The sequence below is a fragment of the Muntiacus reevesi genome, chromosome 4 (genome assembly GCF_963930625.1).
Source record: "Muntiacus reevesi chromosome 4, mMunRee1.1, whole genome shotgun sequence".
In the NCBI taxonomy this organism is placed as follows: domain Eukaryota; kingdom Metazoa; phylum Chordata; class Mammalia; order Artiodactyla; family Cervidae; genus Muntiacus; species Muntiacus reevesi.
The window spans coordinates 134,695,258-134,719,621 of NC_089252.1; the positions used below are offsets into that span (position 1 = coordinate 134,695,258).

Here is a 24,364-nt window from a genome sequence, read left to right on the forward strand (position 1 = left end):
TTAACCAAAAGTAAATAAAAATTACAAACAAAATAAAACATATAAAAACTAGATTTTTCATTTTATTCAAACTGTATGAAACTTTATGTGAAGAAATTTAAAAATCACAATTAAATGTACACATTTTAGAAAAAAAAATTTCATACAGTAACAAACCTAATAACTGGGTAAGAAAATAATACACTGTCAAAAATTAAGAAATAATTTTAAAAAGAAAAGGCTTTAATGTTAGGCAATGCTATAGATTAAATGTGGACTACATGATTTCCATAAACTATTTCAGGGGCTAAAAAAAGAAAGCCAACTAAGTCATATTATGAACTCAGCAAAAATTAATCTCACTCATCAATACAGAATTAAAAAGGACTAAGAAAAATGTTTCTTAAATTTAATTCTGTTAAGAGGACTATCTTATAAAGGACTACCCTTTACTAACCTTCAAGACAATATTCAGTGAATATGTAAAGATGTTTAGTGTTCAAAACTGTGAGTATTTGTACATCTATCCACCAATTATTTATTAGAATAAATTCCTTATTCATGATCAAAATTATTACATATCTAAGTGAATTTTCTTCCAATAGGAATTAGTGGGAATTCTGTTACATGAATGCACATGTTGACGTTCACCTTTAGCTCTTTAGTTTGTCGATCCACAATCTGTTGGACATTGAGATTTGCCTCTTTCTGAGAAGTCACAGAGATAATACGTTCTTCAGCTGCTGCGGTCATGTCTGCCCGAAGTTCCAACAGTGCACGACTAAGTGCCTAAAAGTTCCAAAAGACATAATTTTTAAAAAATGACACTTTATATGAGAAACATGCAATATAAGATATACATAAGATTCATTACGTTAAACTATCCTCTTATAATATCATAAGTTTAAACAGTGTTCACAAACAACCCAACTGTTTCAAATGGATTTCCATTAGTAAGTGAACTCAATTCTTCCCAAATTGAGTGTGAGAATTCAAAATCTTGATAATGATAATTGTTAAAATCTAGCATTAAATCAAACAACCTGCATTATACAACCCAGGCATGTTTTATTCTCAAAATTCTATGATGAAATATTTATTTAAATTACTCACTTAATATACGCTTCCAAGTGAAATTAATTGAATTTAAGAAGACAAAGTTACAAGATTGCTGCTTCTGCTGTTAAGATTAGAAAAGACTTAAAATTTGCCAATAAATTTCACAAGCTAGCACAGAAAAACAGTAGCACCTTCTGAAATAGTTAATTATATACAAAACCTAAGATAAATGGAAAACAAGTCAATCTGTTAATCCACTGACCAACTCCTTTTCACAGCACTCTCTCTGAGATCTCCTTCTTTAATCTTTCCTCCTCCTATCCTATCTCCCTCTTAATCCCCAGAATTGTTTAAAATTTTTCAATTATTTAAACTGTTCAAAATGGCCTCAGTAAAAAAAAAAAATAGAAAAAAAAAAAAGGCCTCAGTAACAGAGCATCCTAACAGAAAAGAAGAGAAAATATTTTCAAGAAGATTTCTCTTTATTTCCTATTAGCCCACAAATCAGACTGATAACACAGAAAGAGAAGTTGGACGATGTGTAGATGTGTTAGTTGCTCAGTCGTGTCCGACTCTTTGTGACCCTATGGGCTGCAGCCACCAGGCTCCTCTGCCCATGGAATTCTCCACGGAGTGAGTAGCCATTTCCTTTTTCAGGGATCTTCCCAATCCAGGGATCGAACCCAGGTCTCCCACATTGGAGACAGATTCTTTACTGTCTGAGCCACCAGGAAAGCCCAAGTTGGACTATATTTGAACTTAAAAACACCACCAATTTATAGGGCTTTCTAAAAGAATTATCTTGAAAGACCCAACCTTGCTTAACAGCTTAAGATAACATTTATACTTTTTATTACAAGACAGAAATGCATGCTATCATCTTTTAAAATCTTCACTAAAAGCATTCTACCACAAGTTTTTCTGAAATCTTGGTAACTTTCTATTGTTACTTACTTTTTGTTGTTTCTCTTTCAAGGCTAGTTGGCTCTTTAGCCTTTCTACTAGATTTCTCATTGTAGTTGTTGGAGCTCTTGAATTTGCTTCTTTTTGAGTCTGAAGTTCAGATTTTAAACTTTGTGACTCCTTTTGTGATTGCACCAGAAGACACCTCAAATTCTCTACTTCTGTTTTTATTTTTTTCACTTCATCTGCATGATTTTCTTGGAGCCTAATATACAGCAAACATGTATTTAGTAGACTGGTTGCTGCAATTAGCAGTTTGATTGATACAAATTTTACAAAGAACAAATGTCTGGTCCTCAGTATCCTTAAAAATCTAAGTCTTGATCCAAATCCTGAAAGATGAACAATTCGTTACTCTATTTAACTACTGTTTAACTTAACATAAAATAGACTTTCTTTCAGTTTCTGCCTACTGTTTTTGCAACAACTGCATCAGTAATTTGTGGCTCTAAATGAAATAATATAGAGAATGAACAAAATAACACTTTAAATATTATGGTTCCTGCAAGATGCAACTGCTTCCTTTATATAATGGTTTCTCAACCATGGCACTATTGACATTTTTGCTGGATAATTCTTCATTGGGGGTGGGGGTTACTGTCTATGCATTTTAAAACATTTAGCAGTATTCCTTGCTTCCACCCACGAGATGCCAGTAGTACCTTCTAGTCATTTATCAAAAATGTCTACATCAAATGTCCCTGAGGGGAGAGGAGAGCAAAATCACTTCTGCTTGAGAACCACTGCCCTATAGTGACATTTACAAAGACAAAAGATAAACTTTCACAGAAACCATCCATGTGTACTCTTAATTTGTATATGGTTTTAAAGTCACTAGCATTGTATCTAAGACTCTGTAGCTATATACTATACTAATATACTACTACTACTTTAGTAGTAACTAAAGACTTTTTACAACTGGAGTGATTATGCACGCATGCATGTACAAAAATTTAGTTAATTCAATTAATCCTACTGCTCATTCAACATTAGTCTTATAAGTGGAATTACATCATTACATCCAGTTCACTGTATTTATATAGATACTACATTAATAAGGCCATCAATATGGAGATTCAAATTATTAAACTTTGCTCAATGAGAGAAAGGTATGTTAAACTATCAACAGGTACAGTATTAAACAATCTGAGACTTCTTTCTTACAGCTAAAACTTAGGTCACTTCAAATAATCATCAAACTGTAAAAATATAAGGTTTCACTAAAGAAATCACACAGAACTATAATTGCCTAAGAAGCATTAAAATATGCATGCATACCATTGTGCACACAGAGAATAAAAGTATTAACTTTAGGCTAAAATGACAAAGGTACAAAACAACAACTTCAAGTGTTTCAGGTGGCAAAATATTAAATATACAAGGTAATATCAAAAGTTGATTATTTTCAACATCCAAGAATCAGATTCAGAAATGAAAGAACTGTTATGCTCTAAAATATGACAGAAACTTTATATATCAAAAACAGCACCTCGTGTATAAAGTTTAACAGAAAGAGGAAATACAGATTGAAAATATACCACATGCTACTTTAATTCTCTTTTCTCTTAGAGAATAGTTTATTTAAAGTGGCAGTTTCTTAATAAAGCAAAAATAGTGTTAACTTTCTCAGAAGCATCTTGGACAAATGAATAAAGAATCAAAGGTTCTAATAAGGACCTCAGAGATGGAATAGAATTGTAAGTCAAGTAGTTTACTTTCTCTTTTTTTTTTTCAGATAAGAAACTGAGCACCAGAGATAGTTCTACAGTGATTACAAAACACCTAAATATAAACCTATCTTATTTTGTTGATTGATTGACTGATTGATTGATTTATGGCTGTGCTGGGTCCTTGTTGCTGCATACAGGCTTTCGGTGAGTAGGCGGGGCTGCTCTCTAGTTGCAGTGTGGGCATTTCACTGAGGTGTGGTGGAACATAGGCTCAAGAGCATGCAGGGTTCAGCAGTTGCAGCACTTGGGCTCAACAGTTGAGGCTAGCAGGCTCCAGTGCACAGGCTTAGCAGTTGTGGTGCATGTGCATTGTTGCCTTGCTGCATGTGCAATGTTCCCGAACCAGGGACTGAATCCTGGTCCCCTGCATTGGCAGTTGGATTCTTAAACACTGGATCACCAGGGAACTCCTATACCCATTTTAGCTTTAAAATATATATTCTGATAAATGACTGGACAATGTTTAGAATTTCTAATATAGAGAATGCTGTCAGCCCTCTACTGTTAATATAGTTAATAAAAAAGATTAATATTTCATTCAACAAATATTTGAGCCTTAAATGTATGCCACAAACTGTTACAGGTATATAAATAAAAGTTTTGTATTTATGTTACTTTAAAATTTTCAAACTACTTCCATATATAGCATCATTTGGCCTTCATATAACCACCTTGAAAGAGCCAGAGTAAGTATTGTCATTTTCCTTTACAGATAATAAAAAGGAAATTTTCAAAGGTTAAAGATGAGATTCTACATAAGAATCTTTTCAGTCAGACTGACTAGATTCAAATCATGGCTTTCCCATCTTCTCCTAGGCATGTTACTGAGGCTTTCTGTAGCTTAGCTTCCTATCTGCAAAATGGAATGACTTTCTCATATCATCAGTAGCACTGAGGATAAAATGAGATAATATAGTCAATATTTTTAGACCAGTGCATGATATAACAAATGCTTACACTTATATTTATTATATCATTATTCCCATTTTCCTATATTTACAATATATTTCTAAGACTTACCGTAATTTCACATTCTCAAACTCTTTGATTTTTAATTCAGTGATTTCTTTTTGTCTCTCTAAATCTTGAGATACTTGTTTTAGTTTGATCACAAGTGAGGAGAGAGAGTCATCTTGCTCTGCTACTGTCTGTTCCATCTCAGCCAAACGAATAAAATGCTTGTTGGTAGGAACTGGAGTGGGAGACTGTTTTATCAAATCCTATGAAATATCATTATATTAGCCATGAGCAGGTACAATGCAATGCCATACTTATCTCATAATTTTAACTTGGTTCCTTAAATGATCAAAACAATATCAAATCTAAAATGTAATGAAGGCAATGAAGGCTTAGAGAAGACAGGAAATAGAGATCTTATTCTTTGTATTCCCAGCATCTGGCAAAGTACCTACATATAGGGAAGGATCAATAAATAAATGTTGATTGAATTAATGAGTTAAAAGTTTGAGGAAGCTAAGGTTTGCATGTTAGGAGAAGAAAGACAGGTCATTTTGCACATACAGAATACAATGATCAAGAGGCAAGAATAAAGTGAATTCAGAACATAGAAAGCAATTAGATACAGGTAAACTAATAATGTGCAGATTTGAAAAGAAAGACAGAGGTCAGAGGAAGAAATACAAACATGATTTTCTAGGCAGCAGTAAGCTATAACAAATGTAGGTCTAGGGAAAAAAATGATCAGAGCTGTGTTCTCAGATTATTCTGGCAAAAAAAAAAGTAGGATGGCTTCCAATCCCCTCTCCCCCAAAACAGAACTAAATTTTCAACTATATGGTCTGAAAAATCAATAAAGAATAGAACAAAGTTTCTAGACTCTTACCTAACCTGTAATCTTACCCAAGCTGTTTCTTTGAATTTACTGAGTGAACTATCAGCCTGAAGTTCTAATTTACGATGAAGCATATGAAGTTCTTCTTCATGTTTCTTAACAATTTCTCTTTGCTCCTGTTTTATAACAAATTAAAACCATAGCTTACATTGTGATTCACATAAATTTACATTCTAAAAGTCTTAAATATTTTATCTTTAATATACTAAAATCCTTATGAGAGGGAAGGAACAACATGTGCATACATTTCCCTAGCACATGTTCAACTTGACAAGCCTAGCCTTAGAGTATAATTTATTCTTAACATTAGAAGAATATGTATTCATTATCTTTTAACTTGTTCTAGCAAATTTTTAAACTTTAGATTTCACCCCTTAAAGTTCCAGCAAATTTGATTTCTGCTGATACCAGTGTGATGGATTTCTTTCTAACTTACTGCCTCAATCTTTACCTATTAACTTGAAATCACAGTTTCACCATGAACGCCATTACTGGTTTACTCAGTCAATAACACAAACTGCCAGTTTTACTGACAGATCTGTAATCCAATCACGTGAAAGTAACAATACCTGAATAGAATCATTTGAAAACAAGAAATGAAACACCACTTCAGGGCAAAATAGTATTTAGCATTTGTCTAAAAAACACCATAAGAAATAAGACAGCATAACATAGTAAAATACCTCTCTGGCTTTTTCTAGCAGATGCTGATACTTCTTCAACACTTCTTCCTTTTGATTTAACCTTGCTTGCATGTTTGCAATGGTCTGATGAGCAAGTTTCAATGTGTGATGAGATTTTGGTTCCACCTCTTTTCTGCAGAACTCAGCTATAAGCTTTTCTTGTTCTGTAGTGGCAGGCAATCGAAGCCTCAGTTCATTGATTACTTTGTCTCTTGACAGAATATTCTCCTCTGCTAACCGTAAAGCAGATTCTTTTTCTCTTAGTTTCTGTAATGATAAATCATTTTAAAAAATGTAATTTTTTTTAAATGCTTCATCTGAATTTTAGTCAGACTGGTGGTGGTGGTTTAGTCACTGAGTTGTGTCCAATTCTTGCTACCCCATGGACTGCAGCCTGCCAGGCTCCTCTGTCCATGAGATTCTCTGGGCAAGAATCCTGGAGTGGGTCGCCATTTCCATCTCCAGGGGATCTTCCTGATGCAGGAATCGAACCCAGGTCTCCTGCATTGTAGGCAGATTCTTTACCAACTGAGCTACAAGGGAAGCCCACTATAGCCAAATGCTACTTTCAGTTCAGTTCAGTCACTCAGTTGTGTCCGACTCTTTGAGACCCCATGAACTGCAGCACACCAGGCCTCCCTGTCCATCACCAACACTCGGAGTTTACTCAAACTCATGTCCGTCGAGTCGGTGATGCCATCCAACCATCTCATCCTCTATTGTCCCCTTCTCCTCCTGCCCTCAATCTTTCCCAGCATCATGGTCTTTTCAAATGAGTCAGTTCTTCGCATCAGGTGGCCAAAGTATTGGAGTTTCAGCTTCAACATCAGTCCTTCCAATGAACATTCAGGACTGATATCCTTTAGGGTGGACTGGTTGGATCTTCTTGCAGTCCAAGGGATTCTCAAGAGTCTTAATAAGGTTAAACTGCATTTCTATGTGACAGCAGTTATCTACATGCATATTTTATTTATAAGATTATTATATAGGTTAGCAACTTCATTGTTATGATGAAGATGAAATTTAGTTACAATACTTTATTTAGATCTTATAGTTTTAGAAATAGGAATGTGTGGTGGTGATAGATCTATAAAGAAAATGTAATAAATCATTTATTTTGATTCATTGACTCATTAGAGCACCAGAAGAGTAACCCATAGAAGTCAACAAAGTACAAAAGTTGGAATTTTGGTGGTCTGAGTCAATGGATTTCCATTATAAAATGTGCAGCTTCTCAAAACAAAACAGAAAATAGTATTTATTTCTCAACAGAATTAAGCAAATACTCAAAAATCAAGTAACTCAGTGGCAATTCACATAAATGAGAAATTTACAATATAGAAGACAATTTAAGTTTCTTTGGTTTATTTAAAAATGCACAATTTAAGCAATTGTTTTAAATGTATTTACAGTAATAAGATTTTCATTTTAGTTGACATCTAAATATATTCAGTTTATACTATTTTCTGTATAATTTAATAAAGAAGAGAGATCTGACCATCTATTAACCAAATTTAAGACCTAGATTAAACTAAGAAACAATTCCTAGTTTACCTTCAAGCCTTTTAACCATCCACAAAGAGGAATAAACTGAAAATTGATCCAGAGTTTAGAACATACGCTTCAAAATCAAATAGAAAAATAAACAAAGATGAAAACAATTCTTGATCACTGAGGGTAAGGAAACACATGATCACAAAGCTGCAGCCAAATGTTCTCTCGTGCTGGCAACTGCTGAGTGTGCCCGAAAGTGACCAGTGATGACGAAAAGAAGACTGATTTCAAATTAGCCTATCTACTGTTCTTTATCGGCAAAAGACAGACTAAAGAAAGGTAGGGAGTGGAATAAGCAACAGATTCATCATTTTATGCTTCATCCTCATTTAAAAATGTCACTTAGAAAATTCCAGAAGTCTATCCAATAATACACTTATCAAAATGTAAGAGGAAGAGGGCAACAGAGGATGAGATGGTTGGACGGCATCACCAATGAAATGGACATGAACTTGAGCAAACTCTAGGAGATGGTGAGGGGCCAGGAAGCCTGGCATGCTACAGTCCACGGGGTCACAAAGTCAGACTTGCCGAATGAACAACAAAAAAATATGCAAATTCTTCTAATTACCTCTTCCAGTGATCTGCAAGTTGCTTGGGTTTCTATGATTATTCTGATATTTTCCTTAATTTTTCTTAGAGCAATCTCAAGTTGATTCGGAATGGGCAAACTAGGGTCTGGCATTGATCCTGTAGCCTCTTCAAACTATTGAGAAATAGAACTTTTTTTTAAAAAAGCAGTTGCAACATTGGAAATAACTATCAATTTTTACAACTATATGACAAGACATGGTTAAACTCCACTTACAGCTGACACATAAAAAGATATCATCAATTAAAATTCCAACTCAGCCATAAAAAGGAACAAAACTGGGTCATTTGTAATGATGTGGATCACCCTACGCCTGTCATACAGAGTGAAGTAAGTCAAAAAGAGAAAAACAAATATCATATATTAACACATATACATGGAATCTAGAAAAATGGTACCGATGAACCTATTTGCAGGGAAGAGACACAGATGTAGAGAATGAACAGGCAGACACAGCGGGGGAAGGAGAGGGTGGGACGAATTGAAAGGGTATATACACTACCACATGTAAAATAGAGAGATACGGGTAAACCAGTGTATGACACGGGGAGCTCAGTACTCTGACAAGCTAGAGGGCGGGATGCGGCGACTGGGAGGGAGGCGTAAGAGGGAGGGGACATATGTATACATATAGCTGATTCATAATATTGTATACCAGAAACTAATGCAACACTGTAAAGCAATTATCCTCCAATTAAAAAAAAAAGAAAAAAATAAATAAAATAAGATTCCATCAAACCTTAGAAAATACTTCTATTGGTTAACACTATAGGTCCTGCTATAGAGTAGCAAACAGGAGTAATCATTTATACCTTTTGTGCTTCACTTAGTATTTCATTTTGCTGACGGTCAAAAACATCTAGTTGACGTTCCAGTTCAACTTCTCTCTGATCCCAAGCCATCTGTCTTTCTTCATGAAACTAAAAAAAGATAGTTGGGTCATACACACACAGAGACATTCACCAGGCCTATTAGAAGAATTTTTACATACATTTTTCTCCTTTAATCCTCACAATAACCATTTGAGGTCACTGCTATTATTTTTGTACAAAGGAAAAAGGAAGAAAATTCAGAGATTAAGTAATTTGCCTAAGATCACAAAGACAGGCAGGCGTGCAGTCAGGATTTCAACCCATCCATGTACCCATCCATTCATTCATCCAAAACATGTTTAATGACATATTCTATGTGGCAAGTACTATTCGAGACAATGAGAACACAGCAGTAAACAAAACCAAGTCCCCTTCCCCACAGGATTTATATACTACTGAGGGGGAGATAGTAAACAAATAAGTATGTCATATGTCAGAGGGCGATGAGTGCTATGGAGTAAAATGAAACTAGGTAATCCCTATTTAAGGAATCTTGATGATAAAATTTACTGTTGTATGTTGGGTAACTAGTGAAGGCCTCATTGATGAAGGTAAGACATGAGAGGTAAGGTCAGAAGGCAGTGAAAGCATAAATAATATTGGTGTCTTAGGTAAGAACAATTTAAGCAGAAGGAACAACAACATTTCTAAGGCAAGTCAGCATCTGCTTAGTGAATTTCATCTGCCTCCAAAGCTTTGGTGCTTTATTTTATACCAAGCTGCCTTCTCTTATTCCATCAGTGACTGCCAGCAGAAACTTGTAAAGGTGAATTCAAATAACCAATAGTGAAATAAAAATTAACTTACCAAATAAACTTGTTTATGAATTCTTCCTTTTAAGACTACTAATGAAACTAAATAAATGAATAATGTATTTTTCGTATAGCTTAAAAAATAAGAAAGAGGATATTTTACAAGAATAATAATAGAAGCTATACTTGATTACGAAAATAACATAGTCATCAATGCAACGTCGTTATATTAAAAATCTTAGCAACAAAACACCAAAATAAATATAAAATGAAACCTTATTCTGCTGCACAATTTCTTCCTCCAGACTACTGATTGTATGTTCATATTCGGAAATTATATTATTCAAATATTTTATTTCTTCTTTATCCTTGACTAATTCTCGATTGAGTTTAAGCTCTTGAAGACGGAGTTCTTCTATTTTTGTGTGCCAACTGATTACCTAAATGTTTATAAATTACATATATAAATGTTAATATTATGTTAATAAAAATGTATTTCTCTACTGATCTTAATGATTTTAATACAAACTAATGGACATTCTAAAATAATATATAAAATTATCCTTTGTGGTGCCAAAGAAGAAAAGTTTATTTAGAATTTCTATAGACTTTTTTAATACGTAGACTCTTAACATAAAACATTTTTCAGAAGATGCTGAAATGGATATCACTAACATTCACATTTATTTATTCATTTACTTTCATGTATTTGTTGGATCCTTAGTGTTTGTGTGTAATTGCAACATTGGTTTAACTTTCATAAACAAAAACCCCAAATGTTTCTAGCCTAGAGAATAAAATTTAATTTCAAAATAATTATTTTTCATTAGTTCCTTCCAAATAAGAGTAAAAACAAAATTACATTAAAAAATAAACATGGGCCAACTACTTGTTTAATCACTATAATGTTTAAGAATAATTACAATTAATATTTAATTAATATATACTTTCCTAGAGTGTTTAAAATTCTTTGATATTACAATCTAAGCATTTCTACTGAAACTATGGCTTAGAGGAATCTCATTTTATTTATAAACAGATATTCCAATAGCCCAAACTCCTAATTTATAAAATCTAAATTAATAAATTATATCTGGAATTTTGTTCATATATTTAGCATTTTCCACATAGGCACATATTAACTCAAAATTATGTAACTCTTTCAAAAATACTGAACTTAAAATCAGTGTTTTACCTTTTGGGCTCCCCTGGCATCCTTTAAAGTGCTTATTAAATCTTCCAGTCCCTTTAACTTTAATTCCATCTCTAGTGTTTTATTCTTCAGACTTCTGTGCTCTTGCTGAGAACTTTTCATTTCTTCCATTATCTTAAGTTTGTCATTTTGTAACTGAATCATTGTCTTAGAGAACTTTTCCTGTTGTGCCAAAGGTAAAGCTCCACTAAACTGTCGTCGTAGAGACTGAATTGTTTGGCGCAGATGTTTTGCTCTGTTTCTCCCCTCCAAACGGGCATAAAAGAGAGCTTGTTCTTTTTCATCAAGTTTCTGCTCTAAGCGCAAATTATGGGCCTCCACCTTCTGCAGTTTAGCTGTAAGTGACTCCAGCTTACCGAGAGCAGCAGCCTCACCAGCTTGGAGAGACACTATGTGTTGGTGCAGCTTGGCAATGAGCGCCTTTTCATCAGACTGTGCCTAATATAAAAACAAATATTTGTAGTAAGTTTCAAGTTTTCCCAGTAAAACTTACCATGGATTTAAAAATCAGAATTTACTAATTGAAAACAATATGCTACATGAGATCTGACAAAAATCTAACCTTGCTTTAACATAAATTGCAAACGACTGAAGAAGAAAAAGAACTAGAATGCAACTTATTTAAAATCTAAATCTGGTACCTAACTACATACTAGTTGGAATATTACAAAGCTTTTTTTATACTTCCATATGTAAATAACAATACTGATAATAATACTAATGTAGACAACAGGCAATTTTTTTAATCCTAAAAAAACTATAATGTTAGAATATGTGAAAAATTATACATAGATACAAGAAACAATACTGTTATGAAAGATATTTCTCCCCATTGTCTGAACTGTGATCAGTAGTTGGCACAATGCATCTGTAAGCATTTAAATGCTTTTCTGTGTTATCAATGGGATTTCAAATTAAAGTTTTTCTAATCAAGTTACAATTAAGGAAGACAGGAGCCTCGATTTGATATATCCTGATTAAAAATACAAAATGATCCAATATCTAATGTAAATTTTGGAAAAGAAAAGACTCTGTGTCGAAGAGTTAATACTGCACATACCTGATAGTCTAATAGCTGTGTTCTGATGGACTCTACTTCCTTCTCCCTGGACTGTTGTTGTGCATTCAAAATTTCAACTTGCCTTTTGGCAATATCAGAAATCTCTTTTAGTCTAGGAAGTAATAAGATACTTCAGATATGATTAGGCATATACTCTAAGTAAATAAATACTAGAATTTCTAATTTCTAGACCCTTGTAGAAAAGCTGTTAGCCGGCAACACCTCTTCTTTTTATGAAATAGTAAAGTTTCCTGAAGTATTTCATGAAACATAATTCCATGAGAGGTTAACAAGTTTTAACCTCTGCATTCCCAACACTCCTCTCCCTTGAAAATTCATACACACAGTATCACATCAAATGCTCTGAGAAGTTCTAAAGTAAAAAAGGATCTCAATCTGTACATATACATTTTCCAAACATAAATGATCAATAAACTCCTCTCACAATTTTTTTCATGAGACACTTGTTACCATGGTTTGGTATAGCTAAAATAAGGTATTAGGTAGGCTTACTTGACAAATTGTATAGTTAAGGATACAGAAATTTAAAATTTCAAGGTCAATTAATGAATGCTTTGATTGGCTTTAGTTTATAAGTTAGCAGAAATGTGAAAAAGAATATACACTTATTACAATTACCAAAAAAGGAGGGGAGATTAATGATAATAATTAAATGTTCTATATGACTACTGTGATAAGATTAAACAGGTAAAGTAAAATGCATTTTACTTCGGACTGGAGAAATTTTAGTTCAGTGTAACTGATAAGTCTGGTTTCCTCATATTGATTAGAAACCCTCACTGCCAGTTATATAAGTCTTAATCAATTAAAATACAACAAAATGATTAATTATAACTTAGTTTACTAAAAAAGATGAGGTCCATGACATAAGAATAAAGGAGTCCTTCATAGTGAAAGGGCTGAAAATGAGTGATATTACCAAAACGAGGTTCCAAAACAGTGGCTATAACTTTATGGGTAAGCCATAACTCTTTTTACTAATTATTTGAGATTGAGGAATCAACTCAAGGATCCTCATACCACTCTAAAGCAGTTAACACATGATTACAAACAAATGAATACAAGGACTACCTGGTGTATAGTACTTCCTCCTACATATATTTTGAATTCTAAGAGAATAAACTGTTTCTTTATGTAAAATGAAAACAACAAATGTTATCTGGATTATTAAGTGGATTAGGATGATTCAATATATATTTAATATAAAGCACAGCGCATAGTGGGTAGCTTCCCAGGTGCTCATCCACGTGCCAGTGTAGGAGATGCAGGTTAGAGCCCTGGGTTGGGAAGATCCCCTAGGGAAGGAAATGGCAACCCACTCCAGTACTCTTGAAGGGAGGATTCCATGGACAGAGGAGCCAGGTGGGCTACAGCTCATGGGGTCACAGAGCGCAGACATGACAACGAATGAGCCCACATACCGTACACAGTAGATGCCCAAGATATGCAAACTGAATCAAATCTGAATTGTTCTTTATATTTTAACAGCAACCCTACTGTAAGTAGATATACTATTACTCTCTTAGTAAGTTTAAATAAATGCCACAACCCTTCCTTCCAAAAAGATACTAGTATGTGAAAAAAAATAGATCTCATAGGGTCCTGATGCCAAGTTCTCTGTCTTCTGTAATACTGGACTCTGATAAATGTAAATCTTGAGAAGTTATTTCCTCTCCAACATTACTATGTATGCCAGTTAAATATCAACCTTGTTAACATTACTTAACAGAGTTCTTACAAAAAGAAACCGCATCAACTGCCACTAAGGATATTGCCCTTTACCACTGCAACGAGGTTTCATACACACAAAGTACAGTGGATACAGCTAAGCAAAAGACTAACATGGACACAGCTAATCAAAAGACCAAAACTTGCACATGCACTTACTTTGATACTTCAACTTTTAGTTCCATTTCACTCTTCTCTAATTCTAGAATGTGTTGCCTGTCAGCATCACTTACTGTCTTGCTCACACTATCAGCTAATTCATCTCTTAACATCTGTTCCACTTTCTGTGCCTCCAAATTGATTCTGGTAAGCTGGGAAAATAACAAAAGATGTTCAGAAATACTAGTTTTTGGTGAAGTTTTCCTTTTAATATACCTTTAAGCATCCTACAGTCTTCTTTATTTTAGTCCAGATACTAATTTGGGTGTCACGTATTAAGAACAGATTGAAGATGATAAGGAGAGAAAAAGCCAGGAACAAATTAGGAAAACTCTAGTTATATGTCAACCCACCAAGTCATTTATATTGGTCAACTCATAATCTAATAAGATATGAATCTATGATACTCTTAATTTACTTTAAATGCTTGTTATATTTTACTTCAATTATATCATCTGTAAATAAATCTAGTTAATATTAGTAAAATTTTAATATATTACTTAATGACTCAGTTAAAACAAACAAAATAACATGAATGACCTGAGAAATTTACTAATTCTCAAGGAAGAGTGCTGCTTCATTGTAAATTGATGAATATTTGCAAACTATATTATTGCCAGACAATTTAATATTTTGACCATATCAAAAAAGTCTAAAACTTTCTATTAGAATGAAGTCCCTGAGAGGAAAGATAACTGTCTTTCTTATTTTGTGCTATAACTCCAGCACCCACACAGCAACTGGAATGTTATAGGCACTCAGAAATAATAACTGCTAAACGAATGGATGACAATGGAAGGAAATTCCATTATTAAGCAAATAACGTTTTGCACATTAAATCTAAACTTTGTAATGCTGGTAAGAAATAAGAACTCAATCACAGGAATACATGGTTTCTTTTTAAGCATTTCAGATATAAAACTACATTATTTATCCAATACATGAAACACAAGCACCATATTAATATGCTGCTTCAGAGTTACAAACAAACTTCTTCCAATATTACAATGGCTACCATGAATAATTCTTTACTCTCTAACTATATGATAAAAATTATACCAAACCTCAGCAAATTTGGTTTCCAATTCAAAATTGCGTTCTTCCATTTGCTGTAGTGAAGTCTTCACATGTTCGTACATTTTTTGAGAATGTTCAGCCCGCTGCCTTTCATTTAATTCCTTCATCTCCAGCATAGTGATTTTTTTCGAAATAGAAACAATCTCACTGTTGGTTACAGATTTCTTTGCCTTATCCATGTTAGATTCATTTCCTATATGCAATGATATATTGGTAAATCTCATGCTCTTCTTATCAAAATGTTATCCCCAATATATTAGACATCATATAAGGAGGTAGTACGGTTCTGCAGAAAACACATGAGCCTTTTGCATTATGACAGACCTGGACACTAGTCGCAGCTGTTACATCTTGTCTGTATGCTGCCTACCCCATTTAATCTCTCTGGAACTTCCATGTTTCATCAATCAAAGGATCATAAACATTATTCTTCATAGGAGGAGAGGCGTATCGTGCTTTACTTTATTGAGCTTTGCAGGTAACTGCATTTTTTTCTTTTCATTTTTAAATTGAAGGTATGTGGCAACAGGCCTGAGCTGAGGGAGTCCACTAGTGCCATTTTTCCAATACCGTTTGCGCACTCCGTGTTTCTGAGTCACAGTGGGAATTCTCACAATATTTCGCCCTTTTCCATGACTAGTATACTTATTATGTGATCCATGATGAATGGTCTTTGACGCTACTACTGTGACAAACTGAAGGTTCAGATGACGGCTAGCATTTTTTAGCACTAAAGTATTTTAGGATGAAGGTATGCCCGTTATTTGTTTATACATAATACGACTGCACACCTAATAGACTATAGTATAGTGTAAACATAATTTTTATAGGCACTGGAAACCAAAAAACTTCTGTGACTCATTTACTGCACTATTTGTTTTGCTGTGCCGGTCTAGACCTGAACTTGTAGTATATCCAACCTATGCCTGTACAGAAGTAACAATGTAAAAGATGTAGTATAGGAGGTGTCACCAATAGGAGGTCAAAAAAGGGCAGATAAATACATTTTGTTAACTGAGAAACACACTGTATCAGAAGAAATACAGCGAAGTAACACTACTCTGTAAATGCAAGTTCAATGACTTTACTTTTAAAGTCTTAAAAAGTAAAAAAGTAAAACCTGAAGCCATGTGATTTATGGATTTCACCAAATATCTTCTTTAACCTTGAATATTATTTGGCTTTTGTATATATCTAAAGGGCTTCCCAGGTGGCGCTAGTGGCAAAGACACTGTCTGCCAATGCAGAAGATCAAAGAGATACGGGTTTGATCCCTGGGTTGGGAAGATCCCCTGGTGGAGGAAATGACAACCCACTCAAGTATTCTTGCCTGGAGAATCCCATTATTTTATTATCATCTTTAAATATTTATTTATTTGTTCGGCTGTAGCAGGTCTCAGTTGCCACACACAGGTCTTCAATCTTTGTTGCAGAATGTGTGGTCTTTTAGTTGCAGCATGAGAAATCTTAGTTGTAGCATATGGGATCTAGTTCCCTGACCAGGGATCGAACCAGGACCCCCTGATGCAGCAGTGCAGAATCTTGGTCACTGGACCACCCTCAAATAATTTATTTTAGTTAATATTATTAGTTACTATGCCCTCATCTCATATATGCAGTTGTATAGCTTATCTTTGGACACAAAAGTTTGTGCTTAAATGAAAAGAAAACAAAAAAACCACCCCCATTTACAATGGAAAGGTATCATGTAGGAAAGTCTTTAATCATTTTTTAAGAAAAGAAAATGAATATTTCTGTTATGCATAACAGACATGCTCCAGGAAAAAGACAAAATTTGGTAGAGAGTTTTATTTTTTAGAGTATCAACTAATCATTATGTTCAGGGAAGTCAATTATTTTAAGGAACTGTGCAGTGATTCATTTTGTCTTTTACAATAATGCCCTTCTCCTATCTTTCTAGCTTCAAAAGCTTGCGTTCTATAACTTAGTTTGCTCAAAAGTACATAAAATTTTTTGAAACCAGGCAAATTGTTTTGGTGTTTACATCAGTTTTAAGAAGTACTTCATTTTGTCCTGTATGTATCTTTAAAATAGTATATGATTTTAGAATAGTTGCTGCAGGTAGTGATCAAATAACTAGTAGTAACATTACTGAAAAGCTAAATGTGTTAGGAAAACATTATGGAACCATTTAGGCAAGTAAGCACCATGAAGGACAGAAAAAAAGTTGCAGTAAATATAAACATACAAAGAACATAAAAGCCCTTTCCATTCCCTTTTGTGCTAAACTCTGATAGTGAAAAGAGACACTCCTGTATTTGAGTGTCCTAGGGAGAGGAAGGGGTCAAAGAGGAGATGGCAAGAGTCGACATTCTAGGAATCAGCAAACTAAAATGGACTGGAATGGGTGAATTTAACTCAGATGACCATTATATCTACTACTGTGGGCAGGAATCCCTTAGAACAAATGGAGTAGCCATCATAGTCAATGAAAGAGTCTGAAATGCAGTACTTGGATGCAATCTCAAAAACGGCAGAATGATCTCTGTTCGTTTCCAAGGCAAACCATTCATTATCACAGTAATCCAAGTCTATGCCCCAACCAGTAATGCTGAAGAAGCTGAAGATGAATGGTTCTATGAAGACCTACAAGACCTTTTAGAAATAACACCCCAAAAAGATGTCCTTTTCATTATAGGGGACTGGAATGCCAAAGTAGGAAGTCAAGAAACACCTGGAGTAACAGGCAAATTTGGCCTTGGAGTACGGAATGAAGTAGGACAAAGGCTAATAGAGTTTTGCCAAGAGAACGCACTGGTCATAGCAAACACCCTCTTCCAACAACACAAGAGAAGGCTCTACACATGTACATCACCAGATGGTCAACACCGAAATCAGATTGATTATATTCTTTTCAGCCAAAGATGGAGAAGCTCTATACAGTTAGCAAAAACAATACCAGGAGCTGACTGTGGCTCAGATCATGAACTCCTTATTGCCAAATTCAGACTTAAACTGAAGAAAGTAGGGAAAACCACTAGACCATTCAGGTATGACCCAAATCAAATCCCTTATGACTATACAGTGGAAGTGAGAAACAGATTTAAGGGACTAGATCTGATAGGCAGAGAGCCTGATGAACTATGGACAGAGGTTTGTGACACTGTACAGGAGACAGGGATCAAGACCATCCCCATGGAAAAGAAATGAAAAAGGCAAAATGGTTGTCTGAGGTGACCTTACAAATAGCTGTGAGAAGAAGAGAAGCGAAAAGCAAAGGAGAAAAGGAAAGATATTCCCATTTGAATGCAGAGCTCCAAAGAACAGCCAGGAGAGATAAGAAAGCCTTCCTTAGCGATCAATGCAAAGAAATAGAGGAAAACAACAGAATGGGAAAGAGTAGAGATCTCTTCAAGAAAACTGGAGATATCAAGGGAACATTTCAGGCAAAGATGGGTTTGATAAAGGACAGAAATGGTATGGACCTAACAGAAGCAGAAAATATTAAGAAGAGGTGACAAGAATATACAGAAGAACTGTACAAAAAAGATCTTCACGACCCAGATAATCACAGTGGTGTGATCACTGACCTAGTGCCAGACATCCTGGAATGTGAAGTCAAGTGGGCCTTAGGAAGCATCACTATGAACAAAGCTAGTGGATGTGATGGAATACCAGTTGAGCTATTTCAAATCCTGAAAGATGATGCTGTCAAAGTGCTGCACTCAATATGCCAGCAAATTTGGAGAACTCAGCAGTGGTCACAGGACTGGGAAAGGCCAGTTTTCATTCCAATCCCAAAGAAAGGCAATCCCAAAGAATGCTCAAACTACCACACAATTGCATTCATCTCTCACGCTAGTAAAGTAATGCTCAAAATTCTCCAAGCTAGGCTTCAGCAATACGTGAACCGAGAACTTCCAGATGTTCAAGCTGGTTTTAGAAAAGGCAGAGGAACCAGAGATCAAATCGCCAATATCCACTGGATCATCGAAAAAGCAAGAGAGTTCCAGAAAAACATCTATTTCTGCTTTATTGACTATGCCAAAGCCTTCACTGTGTGGATCACAATAAACTGTGGAAAATTCTGAAAAAGATGGGAATACCAGCCCACCTGACTTGCCTCTTGAGAAACCTGTATGCAGGTCAGGAAGCAACAGTTAGAACTGGACATGGAACAACAGACTGGTTCCAAATAGGAAAAGGAGTACGTCAAGGCTGTATGTTGTCACCCTGCTTATTTAACATATATGCAGAGTACATCATGAGAAACACTGGGCTGGAAGAAGCACAAGCTGGAATCAAGATTGCTGGGAGAAATATCAATACCCTCAGATATGCAGATGACACCACTCTTATGGCAGAGAGTGAAGAGGAACTAAAAAGCCTTTTGATGAAAGTGAAAGAGGAGAGTGAAGAAGTTGGCTTAAAGCTTAACATTCAGAAAACTAAGATCATGGCATCTAGTCCCATCACCTCATGGGAGATAGATGGGGAGACAGTGGAAACCGTGGCTGACTTCATTTTTGGGGGCTCCAAAGTCACTGCAGATGGTGATTGCAGCCATGAAATTAAAAGACACTTACTTCTTGGGTGGAAAGTTATGACCAACCTAGACAGCATATTAAAAAGCAGAAACATTACTTTGCCAACAAAGGTCCGTCTGGTCAAGGCTATGGTTTTTCCAGTGGTCAGGTATGGATGCGAGAGTTGGACTGTGAAGAAAGTTGAGTGCCGAAAAATTGATGCTTTTGAACTGTGATGTTGAAGAAGACTCTTGAGAGTCCCCTGGACTGCAAGGAGATCCAACCAGTCCATCCTGAAGGAGATCAGTCCTGGGTGTTCATTGGAAGGACTGATGCTGAAGCTGAAACTCCAATACTTTGGCCACCTCATGTGAAGAGCTGACTCACTTGCAAAGACCCTGATGCTGGGAGGGATTGGGGGCAGGAGGAGGAGGGGACGACAGAGGATGAGATGGCTGGATGGCATCACCGACTTGATGGGCATGAGTTTGAGTCAACTCCGGGAGTTGGTGATGGACAGGGAGGCCTGGTGTTCTGCAATTCATGGAGTCGCAAAGAGTTGGAACAACTGAGCGACTGAACTGAACTGAACTGAACTGAGGGAGAGTAACAGCCAACACCAATCAATTCCTGCAGGAAAAAAAGCTAATAAAGTGACACTTATAAACAAAGAGATAAGGAAGGACAACAGGAAATAAAAGCTTTTAAAACTTCAGTGATATAAAGCCATGTATCAGAGAGATTAAAGTATTTGAAATTAAGGAATTTCTACAAGGAATTCAGCACTTATTAAAGAGACATAGGATAGGATGAACAAAGAGCTTACTGAAACTGTATATAATATTCTTTTCTCTATCTTATTTAAAATGACATCTTCTTTCATTTAAGGGTTACATGAAAGTCAAATTACTTTTAATCTCTTAATGAATTAAAAATCACATTTCTAAAAGTAGTTTATTTTAGACTTTCCAATATCAAGCCTCTCTCTAAACTATGTCTCAGTTAACAATTTAACAGTAACAGAAACCTTGAAAAATATTAGAGCTCCAAGGTATAGAAAACAAACAAATTAAAAGAAACACCTTACCCAAAGGAGCAAATTTATTTGTAAAGTATAAAGCATAATGCTAGTAAGATAAAATAACTTAATCTTATGAACTAGGAAAACCATTTGAAAAACTAATAAGGAAAATCTTAGCAAGCCACATAGAATTTAATACCCTTTGAAACAATAATATCTCTGTTAGATACACATGAAAATGTTGACTGCAGCATAAAGAGCAAGAGCAAAACCTAGAAAAGCTGGTGATTTAATCCCTCAAAAACAGCAATTTATGGCATGAATATAAGTATGATGAATAAAAAATATTTTGTATCTACTAAATATAGCATAAAATGTTTATTATAATTTTAAGTATATAAATATATATAAATATGTATAAGGTAATACAAAAATGATATATTAGTGGACCTATGAGCAATATGTTCAAGGTCATCTTTTAATTTAAAAATATCAAAAGATATATTGCTAATATAACTTTACACAGAGTGAAAGAGCTCATTATACTGTCATTAAAGTACAGATATTTCAAAATTATCATCTGCATTAATTCTTAAACAGTTCAATATACCTAATGCTAACTCATAAATTTTAGCACATATGATTTCATTAGAAACAAACCCAATTTAATAACTAAAAACCAAATCTTGGTAGAGATTAGTACAACATGGTATTCATCAACTGCCTGTTAAATTAAACAGGCAGAGAGTTCATTTTTTATCAAACAACTTTCTTTTTATCTATCTGGTATAGAAAGAGAACCTTAAATGAAAAAAATATTCACTATCAGATCTTAACTATTTTATACTATCAGTCAAAATGCTTACCTAATTTAGTTTCTTGTTCCCAGGCTTGTTCAATGGTGTGAAGCTTTTCTTTGGTAATCTCCAGTTCTTTACTGATAGACTCCATTTGCTCTTTTAGGGATACATTTTCACACTAAACAAAACAGCAACATCACTGAGAAAGTACCCTGTAATTCAGACTAATACCACAGAAGTGACATTGTCATAACTTTACATAATAATCTCCTAATGCTCACCATCTATTTTTTTTAACAAAAGTAGAAGTTTCCCTAGATGTTACACAAATATAGACATACACATGTATATATGTTGTAAAAACACACATACAAAATATTATTTTAAAATAATCATAAAAATCTTGTATATACAGTATATAAAATTGTATACTTGTATATCTTGTATATCCTAACCTTCTGAGTACTAGCTTATGCCATATTCACTTTTGGCCAACATGGTTACTCAATAGTTTCACAACCTTCCCTTAAGGAAGGGAAGGGCATCGTCAGATTCCTGTTTAGAATGACCATTCTGGTGGCAGCAAGTAGGATGTAACATTGAAATGAGGGTATGGACACAGAACAACAGACTGGTTCCAAATAGGAAAAGGAGTATGTCAAGGCTGTATATTGTCACCCTGCTTATATGCAGAGTACATCATGAGAAATGCTGGACTGGATGAAGCATAAGTTGGAATCAAGATTGCCAGGAGAAATATCAACAACCTCAGAAATGCAGATAACACCACATTCATGGCAGAAAGCAAAGAAGAACTAAAGAGCCTCTTGATGAAAGTGAGAGAGGAGAGTGAAAAAGTTGGCTTAAAACTCAACATTCAGAAAACTAAGATCATGGCATCTAGTCCCATCACTTCATGGCAAATAGATGGGGAAGCAGTGGAAACTGTGAGATATTATTTTTTGGGGCTCCAAAATCACCACAGATGGTGACTGCAGCCATGAAATTAAAAGACACTTGCTCCTTGGAAGAAAAATTATGACAACCTAGACAGCATATTAAAAAGCAGAGACATTACTTTGCCAACAAAAGTCTATCTAGTCAAAGCCTTGGTTTTTCCAGTAGTCATGTATGGATGTGAGAGTTGGACTATAAAGAAAGCTGAGCGCTGAACAATTTATGCTTTTGAACTGTGGTGTTAGAGAAGACTCTTGAGACTCCCTTGGACTGCAAGGAGATCCAACCAGTCCATCATAAAGGAAATCAGTCCTGAATATTCATTGGAAGGACTGATGCTGAAGTTGAAACTCCCAGTACTTTGGCCTCCTGATGCGAAGAACTGACTCACTGGAAAAGACCTTGATGCTGGGAAAGATTGAAGGTGGGAGGAGAAGGGGATGACAGAGGATGAGATGGCTGGATGGCATCACCGACTCTATGGACATGAGTTTGAGTAAGCTCCGGGAATTTGTGATATAGGGAAGCTTGACACACTGCAGTCCATGGGGTTGCAAAGAGTTGGACACAACTGAACAACTGAACAACAAAAACAGGTAATTGTGTAGGAGCCACTGAAAGCTATTCAGAGTATTTTCTTGAATATGTCCTCCTAAGCAAGTGAGAGCTTTCCAATCGAAAGATTTAGATCTCATTCTACTTCAATGAGAGTATCATAAAAGAAAATGAATCAAAAGACATAGTTTCTTATTTTTGATGGAGAAGAGAAACAAAAACAGGAGTTTAATGTAAAACGTATGAAGATCAAGTGGCTAGAAGAGAATTATAAAGGGTCTTGGGTCCTATTCATGAAAGTGAAAGTGTTAGTTGCTCAGTCCTGTCCAACTCTATGAGACCCCATGGACTGTAGCCCACCAGGCTCCCCTATCCATGGAATTCTCTAAGAATCCTGGGAGTGGGTAGCCATTCCCTTCTCTAGGAGACCTTCTCCACTCAGGGATCAAACCCAGATCTCTTGCAGTGCAGGCAGATTCTTACTATCTGAGCCACCAGGATTCTTTCATAGACTCCTTGAATTAAACCAAGACACTCCATGCCACTCCTCTCTCTGGGCAGTAAGAAAGGCTCCGGATTTGCAGAGGTCACCCATGGTCCAGAAAGAGCGACTTATGTCTCATCCACTCTCTGCTACATCCATCCCCAAAAACTATGGGCCATGAGGGAATCCGAGATCAGGGTAAGAGAAAGTGGTGGATGCTTAATAATGCAATGCTTTCTCTTTTGATTACCTTATCCTATATGTTTCACGTTCTTTTTTCTTTTTTAAGTGCCTGGCTTAAGAGGTCTGATTCAGCTAAATTATGCAAATTGGCTAAGGAAGTCGACCTGGAAGCTGTCCAGAAATTATTCTGTACCTACAGATATCAAACCCCCCCCCCACACACAAAAAGGCTAATATCACAAGGTATATGGATCACATCAACTTACCTCTAGGTGTTCCAAGTTATTTGCTCTTTGAACAAGCATATTATCTTTTTGCAAGATATCTCTGTACTTAGCAGTCAGTTCATTGTACTGTCTATTGGCCAGTTCTAGTTCCGACAGAGAGACACTATTATCTACAACTTTTTGTAGTGCTGCAATCTTGAAAACAGCCATTTCCTATATAAATAAAGATACACTGAATTGAAGTGCTGTATTTTTTTTTTTCTGGTAAAGCACTAGCCACTTTTGAGATAATATGGCTGAAAGCAAAACAGATTTCAGAATCATTAAAAAAAATTAGATGTATCTTGTATGAAAAC

At 35.2% G+C, this 24,364-nt stretch overlaps 1 protein-coding gene across 7 annotated transcripts in view; it reads right to left on the reverse strand.

Annotated features, from left to right (window-relative positions):
- Nucleotides 1-24,364, reverse strand: part of CEP290 (centrosomal protein 290) — an 89,490-nt gene that overhangs the window by 27,870 nt on the left and 37,256 nt on the right. For 6 of the 7 annotated variants that reach the window (XR_010663045.1, XM_065934170.1, XM_065934169.1 and 3 more), the window contains exons 25-38: nt 24,048-24,221; nt 21,669-21,780; nt 15,282-15,487; nt 14,218-14,369; nt 12,310-12,421; nt 11,232-11,687; nt 10,312-10,476; nt 9,225-9,332; nt 8,392-8,526; nt 6,267-6,533; nt 5,592-5,699; nt 4,752-4,951; nt 1,993-2,206; nt 631-768 (exon numbers count right to left, since the gene is read on the reverse strand). Coding sequence is in view for 6 of the 7 variants with exons in the window: in XM_065934170.1 (XP_065790242.1) it covers nt 631-768; nt 1,993-2,206; nt 4,752-4,951; nt 5,592-5,699; nt 6,267-6,533; nt 8,392-8,526; nt 9,225-9,332; nt 10,312-10,476; nt 11,232-11,687; nt 12,310-12,421; nt 14,218-14,369; nt 15,282-15,487; nt 21,669-21,780; nt 24,048-24,221 (2,547 nt within the window). In the remaining variant the exon portion in view is untranslated. The remainder of the gene's footprint in view (nt 1-630; nt 769-1,992; nt 2,207-4,751; nt 4,952-5,591; nt 5,700-6,266; nt 6,534-8,391; nt 8,527-9,224; nt 9,333-10,311; nt 10,477-11,231; nt 11,688-12,309; nt 12,422-14,217; nt 14,370-15,281; nt 15,488-21,668; nt 21,781-24,047; nt 24,222-24,364) is intronic. The other variant, XM_065934171.1, reaches the window with a different exon arrangement.